Source organism: Amia ocellicauda, chromosome 11 (assembly GCF_036373705.1).
Source record: "Amia ocellicauda isolate fAmiCal2 chromosome 11, fAmiCal2.hap1, whole genome shotgun sequence".
Classification (NCBI taxonomy): domain Eukaryota; kingdom Metazoa; phylum Chordata; class Actinopteri; order Amiiformes; family Amiidae; genus Amia; species Amia ocellicauda.
In genome coordinates, this window is record NC_089860.1 from 25,938,713 (window position 1) to 25,957,568 (window position 18,856).

The 18,856-nt window shown below is 48.2% G+C and overlaps 1 protein-coding gene across 3 annotated transcripts in view; it reads left to right on the forward strand.

Annotated features, from left to right (window-relative positions):
- The window catches only part of zmym4.1 (zinc finger MYM-type containing 4, tandem duplicate 1), an 18,191-nt gene extending 1,087 nt beyond the window's left edge, over positions 1–17,104 (forward strand). Inside the window, exons 2-29 of one of the 3 annotated variants that reach the window (XM_066717184.1) lie at positions 678–723; positions 1,178–1,582; positions 1,669–1,860; positions 2,438–2,505; positions 2,652–2,888; positions 3,045–3,120; positions 3,399–3,747; positions 3,889–4,066; positions 4,619–4,831; positions 5,008–5,158; positions 5,332–5,447; positions 5,608–5,895; positions 6,007–6,157; positions 6,487–6,659; positions 7,188–7,332; positions 7,448–7,645; positions 7,758–7,795; positions 7,911–8,055; positions 8,228–8,343; positions 8,700–8,871; positions 9,071–9,262; positions 11,898–12,013; positions 12,320–12,488; positions 13,836–13,987; positions 14,105–14,219; positions 14,356–14,625; positions 14,779–14,908; positions 15,038–17,104. In XM_066717184.1, coding sequence (XP_066573281.1) covers positions 678–723; positions 1,178–1,582; positions 1,669–1,860; positions 2,438–2,505; positions 2,652–2,888; positions 3,045–3,120; positions 3,399–3,747; positions 3,889–4,066; positions 4,619–4,831; positions 5,008–5,158; positions 5,332–5,447; positions 5,608–5,895; positions 6,007–6,157; positions 6,487–6,659; positions 7,188–7,332; positions 7,448–7,645; positions 7,758–7,795; positions 7,911–8,055; positions 8,228–8,343; positions 8,700–8,871; positions 9,071–9,262; positions 11,898–12,013; positions 12,320–12,488; positions 13,836–13,987; positions 14,105–14,219; positions 14,356–14,625; positions 14,779–14,908; positions 15,038–15,239 — 4,803 coding nt within the window. In that variant the 3' untranslated portion in view covers positions 15,240–17,104. The remainder of the gene's footprint in view (positions 1–677; positions 724–1,177; positions 1,583–1,668; positions 1,861–2,437; positions 2,506–2,651; positions 2,889–3,044; positions 3,121–3,398; positions 3,748–3,888; positions 4,067–4,618; positions 4,832–5,007; positions 5,159–5,331; positions 5,448–5,607; positions 5,896–6,006; positions 6,158–6,486; positions 6,660–7,187; positions 7,333–7,447; positions 7,646–7,757; positions 7,796–7,910; positions 8,056–8,227; positions 8,344–8,699; positions 8,872–9,070; positions 9,263–11,897; positions 12,014–12,319; positions 12,489–13,835; positions 13,988–14,104; positions 14,220–14,355; positions 14,626–14,778; positions 14,909–15,037) is intronic. The other 2 variants (XM_066717186.1, XM_066717185.1) reach the window with 2 other exon arrangements.
- The last annotated feature ends 1,752 nt before the right edge of the window (positions 17,105–18,856 follow it).

The following is an 18,856-nucleotide window of genomic DNA, read 5'->3' on the forward strand; positions in this document are numbered from 1 at the left end:
CTCCCGGCGGTGCAGGAGTGCGTGGGGTGACTAAACGGTGCAGCGTGGTGTGTCCTATTTGCTACTCTGGGTGCACTGTGTGTAATCGACCTTGTTTATGTCTAGTACAAGGTACACACGAGCTACATTGTGCATCATTGTGAGAGATTCGTGTGTGTGTGCACCTGCTATTATTTTCCAGATCAGATCCGTTTGCGCTTGTTTGTGTTGCAGCGCATGCAGATATAAATATATATTGGTATAACAACAACAGACCACCCTCCCCCCCAATACACCCTGCCACGCCACTGAATGCCCAGCCTCCCTGGGACGGTGTGTACAACTGCTCAACAACTGTAATCACAATGTGGGGGAGCTGTCCTGAGAGGGCAGGTCCAGTGTGAGAGCTGTGCTGTCTGCCAGTTCTGGACTCCAGACAGTTTGCTGATGGTGATTTATGTATTTATCTATTTGCGTGTTTATTGGAATCTGCCATCCCCTGGCACAGTGCAGCCGCGGTTGTGCTGAAGTCCTATGGTGTTGGAGCAGATTGATGAAACTCTGCTTGATGATTGTCATTGACATTAAGACAACACCCTGCCTCTCTCAAATTCAAAACAACCTTTATTGGCATGACAAGGTTCCACCAGTGTTGCCAAAGCATTTACAGATACCCTCTCCCACTCCCCCTCTCTTAGAGTGAAGAGAAGCCCATGGAGAAGTTGAGAGCATCAGCAGAGAGGGGTATGTATGCACTTTTTCTCTTTCCTCTGTCTCACTCCCTTTCTTATTCTTCTGCTATTCCCTTTCCCTCCTGCACAGATAAACATTAATCTCTCAATTTAATAAAGCTTTATTGGCATGACTGGTATGACTTAATTGGCATCAGTGTTGCCAAAGCATTGGCGCACACATGTCCACTGCTCAAGAATAGGGTGTGGAGACAAGTACTTTCAGTACTTTCTCTCGCTTTATTGCTTTCGTTTTCTGCCTCTCTCTCACCTTATCAAATTCTAATTCAAAACAAGCTTTATTAGCATGAAAAGTTTAAACACGTGTAACCAAAACATTTACAGTTACCCCCCCTCTCTTGTTTCCCTCACCATCCCTCATTCTCTCCCCCTCCCCTCCATCTCTGCCTTCCCTCTCACCCTAACCCTTTCTCCCTCCTTATCACTCCTTCCCCTCTTTCTGTCAGGCTCTGCAGTACTGATGGACATAGCTGAACCTGGTGGTGTTGAGGACATCGCTGACCACATTAGCCCAAGTAACAAGATTCCTGAGGTGGCTGGGACTGAGAGAGGCACGGAAGAGGAAGAGAAGGGAGACCGAGAGAGAGAGCGAGAGCAGATGGACACACAGAGCCCAGAGCCTTGCTCAGCTCCCCCCTTGCTTGGTGGCCTGGATGGGGCAGGAGGGGTGGAGGATGAGGTGGAGGGTGCTCCTGTGATCGCGGCTGAGGATGACGAGGAGGAGGAGGTCCTGCAGGCCCCCCCCACCTCTCCCAGCCCATCACAGCCTGATAGACAGGCAGACGCAAAACCTGACAGCCTGGACACACAGCTTGAGAGCACGGACTCACAGAGCAGCACTGTGAGCACAGGTGAGTGGGGGTCGGTGTGTGTGTGTGGTGGGTCAATGAGTGGTGAGGGGGTCGGTGTGTAATGTGTGACTGCCCCCTCTCTGCAGAATCAGTCAGTGTGGAGACAGAGCTCCCCCCAGCGGAGGTGGAGACAACTCCAGGAGGGGCGGAGCTGGCATGCGTGGCAGGGGCGCCCAGTAAAGAGGACAGGAGATCTCCAAACAGACAGACGCCCCCCTCACTGCTGCAGTGCATCACTGAGACACCGAGAGGGACTGATGCCAGCCAGAGCAGCACAGGTGAGACATGCTGCTAGGGTTGTCACGATACTAGAATTTTGAACTTCGATATGTACACGATGCTCGATACCACAGCAAATAATAAATGATTTGCAAAATATAAAAAAGTAAAGACATTTTTTAAATAAATGGGGAAACACAATTTTATTTTGTTTTCCTTTGCTGTATTTTCTGGTTTAATTAGAAAGCCACAGTCCACCACTCTCCAAGAGTGACAGCCTTGTGCACCTATAATATACCGGTCTACTGTACAGGGGCGACCGCAATAAAGCTAGACTAACCTCTAGAAATCTGTGAAGGGGTTTTTGCCATCTGAGCCTAGCCAACCCTGCTGTGGAGTGTGCTTGGTAAATTCATTGATAACTAGAGTGAAGTGGCAGGAAGGAGTGCTGTTTTATGGTTGAAATGCCTTTCCAGTTCGATGCAAATATGTATTTTTTTAAAGGTTTTTTGAAGCCTCTTGTCCTACTGCACTACAGAAATTGTACTACACACCTGTTTGCAAATCATGTCTCTATAGAGATTTGATGATGATTGTCTCTCTCTGTGTCCCTCTCTCCCTGTCAATCTGTCTCAGTGTTGGACAGGGAGAGGCTGCAGGAGAGGGAGCCTGTGGTGACCAGGCGGCCAGACAGTCAGTACAGGGTGAGTAACACTGTGCCGCTGCCACTGGGAGGGGGAGGGACTGTCTCTGTTCTGACCCATTGCCCAGGGCGCTGTGTAGCATCTGTGTGCGTCCGTCTCTGTGTGTCCAGTAGCCCCTGTGTTTCAGTGCCTCTTTATGTGTGCAGGAGCCAGTGTCCGTGCCACGTGAGGCGGAGACTGGGGACAGCGGGGCGTCCTTCCCGCCTGAGCTCCACATCAAGGACGAGCCGCTGGACGACGAGTACGATCGAGCATTGGCCCCGTCCCATGCACCGGCTCCGCCCCATGTACCGGTCACGAACAATACACTGACCACACCTCACTCACAGGCCCCACTCCATCCGTTACTGGACAAAGTCAAGGATGAACCTGACAACGCACAGGTCAGTCTCTCTCTCTTCTGAAGCTGTCAGTTTTCAGGGGTGTTGATGATGTTGCTGGTGTTTTCAGGCGGTATGTGGTTGTGCATTTTCTGTTGTGTGGTTCTTATTGTGTGACGATAGGTATCAATATGGTTATTGTTGTTTGCCGTTTTGTAGGAGTTCGGTGAGCAGCCCAAGACTGCAGAGGAACTGAAGATAAGCGCAGTGTTCTCTGTGGGAGGTCACACAGCTGGTGAGAGGGAGAGGGAGGGAGGTATGTGGAGGTACAGAGGCAAGGAGGGAGGGAGTGAGGTATGGGCATGGAATTATGGGTAGGGAGGTATGGAGAGAAAGGGAGGGAAGTGTGGTCAGTGTAAATGGTCTGACTGTACTCTGCCCACTGGAGCAGCACTGCAGTCGCATCTAACCCCCATATTTTCTCTACCTTCCCATTCTCCTCTCTCTCCCTCCCACCTCTCTCACCACACTCTTTATTCCTTTCTCTTTCTCTACCCCCCCACCTCTCACCAGCCTCTGCAGCCCCTCCCCAGTATCCCCCTGTGTCCAGACCGGTGCCAGGGGTAGGGGGGGCATTGGGGGCACCTGTCCGGCCCAGGCTTCTGGCAGTGCCTGCCAACACCCAGGCCCCTCCACCTTCTTCCTCCTCTTCCCCCTCCTCGCTGCCCCCCCCGCCTGCTGCCTCGGCCTCCCCAGCAATCCGGGTGTCATGCTCCGGCTGTAAGAAGGTGCTGCAGAAAGGCCAGACGGCTTACCAGCGCAAGGGCTCCACGCAGCTGTTCTGCTCCACACTGTGTCTAACCGGCTACACAGTGCCAGCCGTGCGCACCGTGCTGAGGAAGACCTGCCACTACTGCCTCAAGTTAGTTGGGGGGCTGGAAGAGTGTGGATGGGGGGTGCATCTTGTGTCTATACATCTGTGTGCATCCTATGTATCTGACTACTCTCTCCTCTCTCACTTGTCTCTCCCCTCTCTCCTCTCTTGCCTCTCTCTCTCTCTCAGGGAGATTGGAAATCCCAAGGATGTGATCATAGCCCCTGTGGACACTGTGGGGACGGTGAAGGATTTCTGCAGCCAGTCCTGTCTGTCTGCTTTTGACTATAAGCGCAAGACCGCAGCATCTACTCTGTCCACCGAGGGCGTCACCATCAAGTGCAGCATGTGCCAGAGGACAGCCATAGTGAGACATGCACACTCGAATAGACCGATGCTCACTGTTATGCACCCTCATACACTAGCACACCTGCACACTCCTACTCGCACGTACATGCAGAATAAGGGGTTGCTTAGGGCACCAACAAGGCCCTGGGGCCCCGTAATAAAAGGGATCCCTTGCCCTTCCCCCTCCCGCAAGTGCCCTTGTTTTGATTGAGCCCCCACTGAACCACTGAATTGAAACCTGCCAACGGCACCCCCCTTGCTCGACAATCTGCTTATGGCCCCAAATATGTTATCACCAGTACTGCGTACGCACACCCACACTCTCATGCTTGCACACTCCCACTCGCATGTGTATGCACTGTCACGTGTACAGACACACAAACTGAGTAAAATATATGAATGCATATTTATTTCATATTTAAACTAAAATTTGGTTTCTTTTTGTGTTGTGTGTCCCCTGCTTGCTTATGTTGTGTGTGTGTGTGTTTTTCTGTGTGTCCCCTACCTGTGTATGCGTGCACACGTGTGTCTCTGTCCCCCGCCTGTGTGTGTTTCTGTCTCCCCCACACAGATCCGCCATGAGGTAAACTACCAGGGTGTGGTGCACAAGCTGTGCAGCGACTCCTGCTTCTCCCGCTTCCGCTCCGTCAACAACCTCACCATGAACTGCTGTGAGAACTGCGGGGGCTACTGCTACAGCGGGGGGGGGCAGTGCCATGTGCTGCAGATCGAGGGCACCGCCAAGAAGTTCTGCAGCCCCACCTGCATCACGGCATACAAGCTGGTAAACTCCTCACTGGGTCTCTGTCTGTAGACTCTGCTTGTGTCTCTCTCCATCCCCCCCACCCCAATCTCTGTAACTGCATTGTGTATCGTTTTTTTGTGTAATGTGTGTGTTGTGTAACATACCTGTGTGTGTGTGTGTGTGTGTGTGTGTGTGTGTGTGTGTGTGTGTTTCAGAAGAGTGCAAAGGTGACGCCCTGCACAGTGTGTCAGTCGCTGCGCTCCTCGGCCGAGATGTTAGAGAATACCAGCCCCCAGGGCCGCACCGAGCTCTTCTGCTCCGTCAACTGCCTGTCTGCCTACAGGGTTCAGAACTTCACTACATCAGGTACTGCATGTGCACTCTGTACTGCACACACACAGTACTACACATATGGTACTGCGCACATTGTACACACTGCCTGTGGGTGCTGAATGTGACTGCCTCAGTTACAGTATGGTACTGTACACACTGTATAGACACATTCTGAGTGTCCTGGCCTGTCTTGTTGAATTCCTCAGGTGTGCCGGTGCCCTGTAACAGCTGCAAGGCGTCCGCTGTGCCGCAGTACCACCTGGCCATGTCTGACGGCAGCATCCGCAACTTCTGCAGCTACAACTGTGTGGTCAGCTTCCAGGTACAGCACTTCACAATAATATTCGTCTGGTCTATACTTGCACTGTAATGGACTGTATTGTGCTATGCTGTATTGTACTTGAGTATAAAAATCATGTGTTGCACCACACTGTACCTCATTGTTTAAATATTTCTCTTTTTTTTTCTCCGCCCCCCTGCAGACTGTGTTTAATAAGCCCTCCTCTCAGCCCGCCCCAGTGCCTCTCTCTCAGAGCCAGGTGATAACCAGCACCACCTCCTCCGTCCCCGGGGGGGCCGCTGTCAACCTGGCCACCCCTGCCCCCCCTAGCACTGCCCCCCCAGCCCCGGTGCAGCCAGCCGAGCCCCCCCGTGCCCCTGCCCCAGCCCCGGTTGCACCCCCCTCCACCCCCAACCGCTGTGTGGTGAAGCTGCGCTGTCGGCACTGCAGAAACCTCTTCACATCCAAACCAGAGCTTCTGGAGTTCAAGGTAATGGAGTGAGTGAGTGAGTGAGGGAGGGGGAGGTTTGAAAGAGTGAACCTGTGTGTAGTTCCTGTGCCGTCAGTGTAGTGACTCATTGTGTTGTGTGGTGTTGTGCAGGGACGCATGGTGCAGTTCTGTGGCTCGGCCTGTGTGGAGGAGTTTAGGAAGGTGAGCTTCGTGTCGGCGCGCTGCGAGTATTGCAAGATCGAGAAGGTCGTCAAGGAGACCATCAAGTTCAACAGGCAGGACCGCTCCTTCTGCAGTGAAGGTCAGCCTCCTCTCCCTCCTTCTTGCCCTCTACCTCTCTCTCCCCCTCTGTGCATCTCTCTCCCTTTGTGTGTGTGTGTATCTCTCTATCTTTCTCTCTCCATCGGTCTCTCTCGATCTGTTAATTCAGTTTCTTTCAATAGAAATAAGCTCATGACTGAGTGTAGCCAAATCATTGACTGACAGGTCCAGTCCCCAGGAACTGTCTCTCTCTGTCTCCTTGTCTTCGTTACTCACTATGTCCTTCTGGCTCTCTCTCTCGGTTTTCTTGTCCTTCTCTTTGTCTCCCTGTCTGTATCTCTCTGTTAATCCCCCTCCTCTCCCCTGCAGGCTGTAAGCTCCTGTACAAGCATGACTTGGCCAAGCGTTGGGGCAGCCTGTGCCGGAGCTGTGCGTACTGCAGCAACGCAGGGCAGAAGGCTGTCCAGAATCACTTTGCGGGCCGACTGGAGGAGTTCTGCAGCGAGGAGTGCATGTCCCTCTACACTGTGCTCTTCTACCAGGTGTGCCTCCAGCACACTTGCACACACCTCTGATTCAGGGCTTTTCTGTAGTTTTTGACTAAATAGGATTTAAGATTTCATAAATATACAAATTAGTTGATTTTAAATTTGTTTTTCCTTTTAACATTAATCCTTGTCATCAACTACTGTTATTGCATTGGTACTGTACTAGCATCAACATGTTTGATTTTTACAATTCATACAGCTGGAATACATAATTTAGATTGAATCTGAACTAGTCACAATTTTAGAATTTAGAATTTACTTACCGTAAAGATTGGTCTTAAATTTGCTCTGCTGAGAGCTTGTGATTGCTGTTCTGGTCCCTCCCACTTTCTCCCTCTGCCTCATTCTTACTCTCTCCATTATTTCAACTCAAACTCAATACAATCCAGTAGAATGCAATATAATACACAGTAATGCAAATACAACACAAAGTAATATCCTTGTTTTGCCAAACGTGGCGACAGGGCCGTACTGGCACACTTTCTCCCTCTCTTACTCTCTCTCCCTCCCTCTCTCTCTCAGATGGCGAAGTGTGACTGGTGTAAGCGCCAGGGGAAGCTGCTGGAGTCAGTGAAGTGGCATGGAGAGATGAAGCACTTCTGTAACCTGAGCTGTCTGCTGCAGTACTGTGGCCAGCAGATCTCCACAGAGACGCTCAGCAGCACTGGTAATGCTCAGCACTGCACAGTGAAGCATAGAACAGTATAGTATAATATAGAATGGCACAGTGCAGTACAGCAGTATAACTCTTTCCCTCTCCTCTCCCTTCTATCCTCCTTCAGTGAATGCCATGACTACAATGCCTGCTGTGGCCCCCACCCTGGCAGCACCCCCCTGTGCCCCTGTGGCTGCTCCAGTGATTCCCTCCCTCTCCCCCGTCACCCAGAAGAAGGAGCCGACGCCCGTCATTGCCAACGTGGTCTCCCTTGCCAGCGCTCCCGCCGGGCAACCCGCCCTGCACGCTAGCACTGCGCTGCAGGGTAATCCATAACACTGAGCACACCTGCACTATAATCAATAACACTGATCAGGTGCTGCAGGGTAACCAATCACACCTGACACATGTGATCTCTCCTGTTCACTCTCCCCCAGGTGCTGTCCCCACTGCCCAGGCCAAGATCATTGGAGATGTAAGTCAGTGTCTCTCTCTCTCTGCCTCTCATTGTACTCCGTTATAATTGAATGCTGCCCACGTCTCTCTCTCTCTCTCTCTCTCTCTCTCTCCCCATGGTTGTCCATCTGCAGGCCAGTACACAGACGGACGCCCTGAAGTTGCCCCCTGTGGCGCCCCCCCGGATCCTGAAGAACAAGGCCCTGCTGTGCAAACCCATCAGCCTGACCAAGGCCACATCCTGCAAGCCCCACACCCAGAGCAAGGAGAGCCAGACTGGTACTGAGACACTGCAACACACACACAGCAAGGAGAGCCAGTACTGTAACACACTGCACTGTAACACTCAGCTGTAGAACGCACACTAGCAGTGTACTGTAACCACACTGTAATACATTGTTCTCTAATATACTCTGTACTGTAACAGTCTTCCTCCCTCTCTTCCTCCCAGAGGAGGAGTGGCGTCCGGATGTGTTGGTGATCCCGGTCCCTGTGCCTGTGTTCATTCCTGTGCCGATGCACCTGTACACCCAGTACACCCCCTACCCCCTGGGCCTGCCCCTGCCGGTACGAGCCATGAGAGGATGTGACCTAACGCTGCTCTCGTCGTAGCTACTGTTGTCTCTGTGTGTCATTGTGTCTGTGTCGGATTCAAATTGGGCTTCATTGGCATGACGAGCTTGTGGCCAAATCAAATGCAGACACCGTAAATAGGTGAAAATAAACATAAAATCTGCAGACCATACAATTGTACATATGTTTTGTATGAATGTACAGACATTCTACACAACTCCTGTACAGTTGTTTTGTTTGTTTTTGGAGAGTCCTTTGTGTCCCTGATCCTGTCTCTCTTTCATTTAAGTGTTAATGTAAGATTCCCTGTTTGCAACCTCTCCCTTCTCTCTTTTGCCCGTCCCGTGCAGGTGCCTGTGCCCCTGTTCCTGCCCACCTCTCTGGACAAGGCAGAGCAGGCACTGGGGGCAGTACAGGACCTGGCGCAGGACTTACCCTCTGACCCATACGAGGCCGATCTCCTGCACATGGCAGAGCTGATCGCAGAGGAGCAGGAGAAGGACAAGCCCGTCTCCCATGGAGGTGATGGAGGGAGGGAGGAGGGTGATAGAGCTGTGAGGGAATGGGAACTTTGTAGTGTGTGTCAAGGTGTGTAGTCCGGGGCAGCATATACAGCAGGGCTGTGGAGTGTGGGACAGTGTTGTTGTGTGTTGTGGTACGTAAGTGAGGTGAGGAGGCGTTTCACAGTGTAATGTGACACTGTTGCGGTTGTGTTGTGTAGACCAGGGCAGCACGTACAGCGGAGACCTGGAGAGCGAGGCGGTGTCCACTCCACATAGCTGGGAGGATGATGTCAATCACTGTCCACTGCGCTCTGGCCATGCCCCTGAGCCCGACCCCCCCACGACCCCTGGCCTCCAGCCCCCCCCCTCCCCCTCGCTGCTGCAGGACCTGGAGGCTGATTTCCCCATTGGTTAGTATCCCAGCGTTTTGCACAGTTTTACACTGATGTACACTGTACTACACAATACATTTTTGTGTCTAAGTGGCAGGAACACACTTCTGTTTTACAGACATTTTACAGCACATGCAAATATGTGACAGTTAGGGGATGGGGGTTCAAAAACCTGGTTCATAAAGCAAACCGAAGCGCACATTTCTTCCTACCTCAGCACTGCCATGGCTTCCCCCCCAACCAAAAACAAAATCCTAACTATTGCTATAATTCTCTTCTTTATATTTCATACATTGTCCTGAGTTATATTCATAAAGTATAAAAAGAAATTATCTGGACAGTTTTTTTGCATAGCAATTTTGAGATGCTCTAAACAAGGTATTGGGATTTTTTGTCAAATACTTTAAAAACACTTTTTAATGCATTTTTCAACAAATATTTAATTCTGTTAAAGTCAGTATTTGTTAATGTGTAAGTTCTAATTATGATACATACTTGATACATACTGGAACAGTTTTACTCTGATGCAGACCTGCCAACCTATACGCATTTTGACAAAGTACGCTGGTACAAATTGTAACACCAAAATATGCAAAAATAGGTCTGAAGTTCGGCACACTTGCCGTTATTAACCCGATTGGTTAAAACATTGAGCAGAGCCAATTCAGGCTCGAAATAAGGAAGATTGACCATACGCAACGTCACTTTCCCAGGTTGGGAGGCGAGATCCCGCCTCCTGTCCCTCACTCAGTCGCTCAATAGGCTGCACTGCACGTGGCTCTGACATCAGACATGCAGAGCTGTGCTGCTGGGATGCGAGTCGAGCACTAACAGTCTTGGCTGAATGTATGTTTGTTACAAATGAAATAAAGCATCTCAATGTTTATGCATTATGAAGCACTTAATCTTTTGCAGTAAATTTGTCAACTGATTGAAAAACGCTGTAGGGACAGTCACTGCAATGCAGAGTGGATTTCATGCACAGTCCTCAGCCCAAGATGCGTCCTAATTGGTTCCGAGACTGCCAGCATGAGTCGATACCACATAAGTCGAGACGCATGTTGAAGCAGAAGCGTCTACTCGAAACCATCGTGACAAATCGAGTAAACCACAAACACTTACATTAACTATAAACGCTTTATTAGAGAGCTGAGAGATGATTTAGTTACAAGCACCTATTAAAATGAATTTGTCTCCACATATTACTCGTTCTCAACACAGTAACACTTTGTCTCTCCCTCATAACAACAACACTGTGCAAGATCCTAGGAAACCTAATATACCATAATTACACGTATACATGGAGAATTAGAATACTGAACATAGAACATAATGTAATTACTTGTGTAAAATGAGTATTGCAAATACAGAATTTAACAGCATCAACCGCAGAATGAAGCTCTGGGGCTGATTTGTGATTAGGTTCACTGCTTATTTTATATAATTCTAGTGCTAGATACATTCATGAAATAGCCAGAAATGCCTGACAAAGCCCCCTTGGAACCCCTATCAGGCCTTCGCCCGTGGACTCCAAAGGGGGCCTTGGCAGCCCCCATACATCTGGCCTAGGTTGTAGCGGCTTTGGCGCTCCTCTTCAGACCTCTTCTGACTTACCACTCATGTCTGAGTGTTGGAAACAAAACTAATCTGTGTGATGCTTTCTTGCAGCCATGCACGGCACAGCAAGGTTAGCTAAAACAAAGTGCACTATTATTTTAGGTATTATTCATTGACTGTGCTGCTGTTCAGTGTATTTATTCATTAAATCTTGTGTTTTTGTATTGAGAGCTAAAGTAAACAGTAATGAGCTCCTTATACGTTCGTTTTCAGGTAGCTACAGAGGCTCCGTTTCTATTTATTAGTAATTAACTTGAACTTTATATTGAGAAAAATCAGGGAGCACTATCGATACCAGGACACCAGGTTAACATAAAAACAAAGTAATAAAGGAGTTGTTATTCGAAGTATATGCATGATGTATTGTTGTCTGGTGGACAGGTTGAGGAGTGTTGTGCATACGCACACAACAAGTATCTAGCTTATGCTGCTGATTTGTTACTCAAAAAAAAAAAAAATTTGATTTTTACAATTTTACAATTCATACAGCTGGAATACATAATTTAGATTGAATCTGAACGAGTCACAATTTTAGAATTTAGAATTTACTTACCGTAAAGATTGGTCTTAAATTTGCTCTGCTGAGAGCTTGTGATTGCTGTTCTGGTCCCTCCCACTTTCTCCCTCTGCCTCATTCTCACTCTCTCCATTATTTCAACTCAAACTCAATACAATCCAGTAGAATGCAATATAATACACAGTAATGCAAATACAACACAAAGTAATATCCAGGGTTGGCAGGTCTGCTGATGCACTGTGTTAGCGTTTTACTCTGATGCACATTAATACTGAGACATTGATACCCTAATATGAAATAGCTATACACTGTTAAGGATCTATACAGTAGCAAATGCACTGTGCCACTCTGTTGCTGTAAGGTTGCGGTGTCGCTCTCTCTCTCACACACACACACACACTGAGGAGGTACTGTGACACTTGTACTCCCTGACATACTGGTGCACTGCTTTGTTGCTCTGTTGCCCTGCTGTGCTCTGTCCACTCTCTGACTTATCTCCCGGCTGTGGCTGGTGTACAGCTGATGCTGTGCTGTCGTTGGCAGAGTCGTTCGACCCAGCGGCGCGGGAGACTGGCGTCACACTCAGACACCGGACACGCAGGAGACCCAGGGATGGCTTCCCTCCCCGCAAACGGGTCAGTCTGTCCAAGCCACACACTAACACGCTGACCCTCTCATTGACACACACACATACACATACACACACACACACATACTAATGCAATGAAACACTGACCCACAACCTGACAGATTGAAACACTAACACCCACTGACACGCTGACCCACACACCGATAAATGCACACTGACAGACACCTACTGGTGTGTTGTGGTGACATTGTTGATAGAATATACATGGGGTGTATTTTCATAACAGAATTTTAAAATGGCAATTTCTCTGCCTCTCCTTCTCTCTCTCTCCCTCTCCCCCCTCCCACCTCAGGGCCGGAAGAGGGCAGGGGCGGTGGTGTCTGCTGGTCTGTCTCGCAGTGCGCAGCCCCCTGGTGCTGAAGCCAGGCATGCACTCAAGCACATGTATGGTGTGAATGCCTGGCGCAGCTGGGTGCAGTGGAGGAATGCCCAGCCCGACACTGAGCAGCCACGATTCGGCAGTGAGTGACCACTGACCACAGACTGACCATTCAAGGGCCTGACATGCATTGACTGACCTGCCGCCCAATGTGGGGGAAATATATAGGGTGCTGTTACTCCCTTCTTGGTTATCAGCAACTCACATTCCTTTCTTGCAACGTGTTAACTACAAATGACCTTCCAATGCAACTGGCAATTTAGAGGTTAATGATTATCATTAATGACTAATGTTTATAATAATGATGAGATGGGAAGTAGAGGTCTGTGCGGGACTGTTTTTTTTCATCCCACACCCGCCCGCTCCTGCTAACAATCCACTCCGTGTTCACCCACTATTGGCTTACAATGATTTTCTTCCCGACCCGACCGATCCCGCTAAATTTAGATCTTGTTTCCAGAATCTCACATTTAAAATTTCCCCTAAAAAAAGAGAGAGATTGGGGATAACAAATATAAAATGTAAGCTATAAAATAATTGTATGTTATTTTTATTTGTCTTATCAAGATACAGCATTCTTTTAACATATTTTACTATCAACACAGTAGAAAGATGTCACATAGAGAAATAAATTAAATACGATATCTGTCACTCAAAATTATGAGCCAAAAAATACAAACAAACGAAAACTGTTGGCTTACTAGCTATACTGCAAAATTATTATTCTTTTTTACCAAACTATTTAAAACATCCATGCAAGAACCAGAATGTCAGTGACTGACAACGGTTTCAGTGCCAAACTTCTCCTCCAAAATCCGACCACAAAGGCTGAATGCTCTCTCTGAAGGGGCACTATGGCCGGGATGCAAAGATCATATCTTGCCAGGCTGCTCAGGTCAGGGAGCTGGGACTGTGTGAAAAGCGCAGATCTGCTGTTGTCAAAGGATGTCAGGAGGATTGTCAGACTGCCCGCTCCCGTCCAAAGTACACCAGAGTTACCGACCGATACCGTCTTTAATTTGTAAATTAATCCCGCGTCGCAAGAAATCCGAATGGGTCCCGCGGGAGAGCTGTGGGAATGCAGACCTCTAATGGGAAGGCTTAGTTTAGGATGCCAGTGAAATCACTGCTATAGTTATTAGAAATGACCAATCAGACACTGATTGTAACATGTTAAGCCCCTTGTGGGTATGTTCCAGAAGCGAGATATAAGCTTTTGTTCTTCCTTGAAAAGTTTGGGAAACAGTATCATACTTGCTTAATATTTTTTGGTAGTGTTCTGCTGTTTCCCCCATGCGTGTAATAGATTCTGAATTGAACTGCCGACTCCAAAACTTTCTTCCACCACACCATTATACTGACTGACTGAGGGACAGTGACTGAAAGACACTGAATGACCACTAACTCTCTCCACCACCACACCCCCCAGGTCGTCCGATGAGCCCAAAGGAGGACGTGCTGGCCTGCAGCTCCGCAGAGCTCAGCTATGGCCTGTGTCGCTTCATCAGGGAGCTGCGCCGGCCAAACGGGGAGCACTACACCCCCGACAGCATCTTCTACCTGTGCCTGGGCATCCAGCAGGTAATACACATGCACTCGCACTGACACTCTCACACACACAATGCAGTGTACCTGTGTAGGTTCACATGCCTGGCAGTGCTGTGTGCATTGTAGTGTAACTCCCCTCCCTTCTCGCAGCACCTGTTTGAGAACGGCCGCATCGAGAACATCTTCACTGATGTCTTCTACAGCCGCTTCACCCTGGAGATCACCAAGATGCTCAAGGATTGGAAACCCACCGTGCTGCCTAGTGGTAAGACTGGCACGAGCGCGCGCATGCGCACATACACACAAACTTGTGCACAGATGCACACAAACTCACACACCCACATGGGCACACACTGAAACGTACATGAGCACAGACTCACACCCACTCCCTCTGCCCCCAGGGTACCTGCACTCTCGCGTGGAGGAGGAGTACCTGTGGGAGTGTAAGCAGCTGGGTGCGTACTCCCCCATTGTGCTGCTCAATACGCTGCTGTTCTTCAACACTAAGCTCTTCCAACTGAAGACCATCCCACAGCACCTGCGGCTCTCCTTCGCCCACGTCATGCGCTGCACCCGCACTGCCCCCGCCAACACGCCCGGCAACACACCTGGCATCGCCAAGACCACTTGCCTGCGCTTCTTCCCCCCTGCTGCTAAGAGGGAGCCTGCAGGTACGTGAGCCTGCAGCACAAGAGCACGGGCACAGACAGGCCGTTACTTACAGACCCGACAGTGCTCCTGTACAGACGGACAGATAATGCATGTGTGCGCTTGTGTCCTAACTGTATTTCTGTATGTTCCTTGGTGTGTGTGTGTGTGTGTAGAAAAAGGTGCTGCCCTGGGGAAGCGGAGGCTGGAGGAGGGGCTGGAGGAGGAAGTGATGGAAATGCCCGAGAACACGGACAACCCCCTGCGCTGCCCAGTGCGGCTCTACGAGTTCTACCTCTCCAAATGGTGGGTGCACCGCCTCGTGCCAGTTCTGTGCCAGCTATACTCCCCCTGCATTCCCCATGTAACTTCCTCACCACTCTTTGATGTTATTGTCCTCTGTCCCCCCATCCCCGTGCCTCTCTCCCCCTGCAGTTCAGACTCTGTGAAGCAACGCACAGACGTGTTCTACCTGCAGCCGGAGCGCTCCTGCGTGCCCAACAGCCCACTGTGGTATTCCGGCCTGCCTCTCGACCCCGCCACCCTGGAGACCATGCTGACGCGCATCCTCATGGTGCGCGAGGTGCACGAACAGCTGGAGAAGGCCCCCCCCCACGACGACGAGGCTGCAGGGTAGATCTAGAAGACGAGGCGAAAATAGAAGAGGGATGCAGCACACATACATAAATATATATATAAACACACACTGTCTGGCCAACTGACTGAGCAGCATAATCCTCTTCCACTCCCAGTGTCTCCTCTCCCCTCCAACACCATCATTTCTCTCTCCCTCTCAGGCAGACCATGAGAGAGATGCAGAATGATTAGTACGGCTGGTTATAATGGCAGTACAGGACTGACGGGCAGTGCCTTGAGGAGAGAGTGGCCCAGTGCACTGTGGTACAGTACTGTACTGAACACTGATCTGCCTAGTGACATGTACACTGTAGCAGGTGCTGAATGGTGGTACATTACGGTAGTAGCTTGATGCCTGGGCTGTACTGTACTGCACGGTGTAGTACTTTGTAATAAAAGTGCAGTGTAGTAAAGTACAGTATAGTGTAGTACAGTCGAAGACAGGGCAGTGATCTCCATGATTTGGTCATGCAGTCCAGCAAACTGTCATGGCAGTACACTATTTTGGGATACAGTGAAGGACAGTGTGTTCTACAGTACTGTGTATTATAGTACCATGCAGTGCCTAAAATAGTGCAGTACAGTACATTGTGCTGCAGTACAGTACTACAGTACTTAGTGTCTCAGTGCGGGACAGGCACCCCAGCTGCTTGCCCCTGGAACATTTCATGTTGGATTGTGCCTCAGCAACAGCTGTGACTTTCTTAACAAAATGAAAATAAAAAAATATGTAAATAATGTAAAGAAGAGGGGGGGGCGGGTACTGGTTCTGAAAACCTGTTTGTGAGGATTCCCTTTGAACAGCTGGGCTGCGCAGATGACATTGCACACTCATTTCATTTTAAAACATTGTCTGGTTTAGTTTGATTTAAAAAAATGTTTAAAGGAGAAGCACGGTTAACTGTGCGTGCATGAACGTGCGTGTAGGAGAGAGTTAACACAGATTTTCAATGTTGTAAAGAAGATGAGCTCCAGTACAGCAGGGTCTCCAGCCCTGGTCTCCTGGGAGCTGCAGTATTTATTACAAGAAAGAGAACTGGTTGGCAATCAGTCTGGCTGAACAGACCTCATTTTTAAATGCAATGTTTAGAAGTTAACAGCCACTTTTTTGGCAGAACTATTTTATAACAAAGAACCAAGTAAACACTAAGGACTGCATCTGACAAAGCCTAATGTTTATTTAAATGTTTATTTTTTTATTTTCAAAGATTCTTTTGCATCATACAGTACAGTATAGCACAGGCCCTGGCCTGTGCAGCTTCAGCCATGGCAGGGATTGTGGTGGTGCTGAGAACTGGGTTACTGGGGGAGAGATGAGCTGGGAAGGGTCACAGTGTGCCAGTGCCAGAGTGTCTCAGTCTGTCTCTGGCTGTCCTTCCCTCCTGTCATGATCAATCATAATATAGATTTTATGCCATCTCTAGTTTTTTAAATTACTTTTCTTGAGTTTGATTCTGATCTCTTCTGATATAAAAGGAGTGTATAATTTTTAATTGTATGTCTTATTGGTCTATGTGGAGGGAGGGGAGGGTTTGACAACGGATAAAGTGAAAAGTGAGTGCACACACAGTCCGCAGAGACAGTGGTCAGTAAGGGGCCAGTGTTCTTGTTGAGTGAATGAGTGAGTGAGTGAATGAATGTGTGAGAGGTGACTGGCGCCCACCCACTGAACATGAATGTAGCTGTCCAGTGCAAGGTGCTATATAGTTTTTGTTTGTTTTTTTGTATTTTTTGTTTGTGGTGTTGGAGTGGCATAGTGGAGCTCAGCCCAGAGGAGGATGGCTTCGTTTTGAGCTGCTGGAGGGTGGGGGGGGGCAGTTGTTTTTGTAATGATTTTTTTTTAATATAAAACCAATATTAAAAGAACTTGGCTCTGGTGATTGATTTATCTATAGCAGTTGTACTGCACTGGTACTATGCATTCATCAAATACTCAACAGGCAAATAGGTACACTACCTTTCAACAGTGTGCAGTTTCATCCAGTCCAGTTTTCTTGCTTGTATATACAGTCATCCCAAGTTACATTGTAATTGGTTCCAAGACCGTTTTCCCATTAACACAATGCTAAAATGGGGAGGGTAGTGCCACATAATCAATTTTGACCAAGAAAAAAAAATTTATATTCATGAGCATTTTACAAAAAGTATGAAATCTGACAAATTACAATTTAAGGAGGAGACACTTACTCTTTAAACTAAATTTTAACAGAAGCGTCCCTATTTGAAGCCTATGTGAAAGATCATATTTTAGATATGCCTACAGGGTGATTATGATGTATGTAGTGTTTTGTCAGTAAGCACTGGCTAATCTTTTCAACTCCCCCAACTCTCCCCATAGCTTCATATCACCATCAGGCTGTCTTTGGAGCAAATGGTTTATACCATTGCCCATTCTGCCAGCCACTGGTATTCAATGATAATACTAAGGTGTTTGCTAGTCCCAATGCTGTCAAACCCAAAACAATGCAGTGTTGGAGGTGTGTGTTGACTTTGATTGTAATTTCAGTACTGTTCTTCATGTGAAATATACACAGATCAGCCATAACATTATGACCACTGACAGGTGAAGTGAATAACACTGATAATCTCGTTATCATGGCACCTGTCAGTGGGTGGGATATATTAGGCAGCAAGTGAACATTTTGTCCTCAAAGTTGATGTGTTAGAAGCAGGAAAAATGGGCAAGCGTAAGGATCTGAGCGACTTTGACAAGGGCTGAATTGTGATGGCTAGACGACTGGGTCAGAGCATCTCCAAAACTGCAGCTCTTGTGGGGTGTTCCCGGTCTGCAGTGGTCAGTATCTATCAAAAGTGGTCCAAGGAAGGAAAAGTGGTGAACTGTCCACAGGATCATGGACCGCCAAGGCTCATTGATGCACGTGGGGAGCGAAGGCTGGCCCGTGTGGTCCAATCCAACAGACGAGCTACTGTAGCTCAAATTGCTGAAAAAGTGAATGCTGGTTCTGATAGAAAGGTATCAGAACACACAGTGCATCGCAGTTTGTTGCGTATGGGGCTGCGTAGCCGCAGACCAGTCAGGGTGCCCATGCTGACCCCTGTCCACTGACGAAAGCGCCTACAATGGGCACGTGAGCATCAGAACTGGACCACGGAGCAATGGAAGTAGGTGGCCTGGTCTGATGAGTCACGAGTTCAAGGTGTTGACTTGGCCTCCAAATTCCCCAGATCTCAATCCAATCGAGCATCTGTGGGATGTGCTGGACAAACAAGTCCGATTCATGGAGGCCCCACCTCGCAACTTACTGTTTTATTGTGTATAGTATTTTACATGACATAGAAAAAAACAATTCAAATTTGTAATACTTATGATTAAAAACTTTTAAAATCAATTCTTAAAATCACTTAAAATTTTTAAAATCTTTGTGATTTAACGAAAAACAAAATAATTAACTTCAAATAAACATGTGCACAAAACAACAAAACAAACGTGATTAAAGCAAAAATGCTCACCAACATAAAAGTCAAATACATTGAAATTAACTGAAAATGCATTGGACAAAATAAAGAAACAATTAAAAAGGTAAAAATAAAAAACAAACAAAAAAGGTCCAATGCATTTAAAATTAAATCCAAAACGGACAATGTATTTGACAAAAA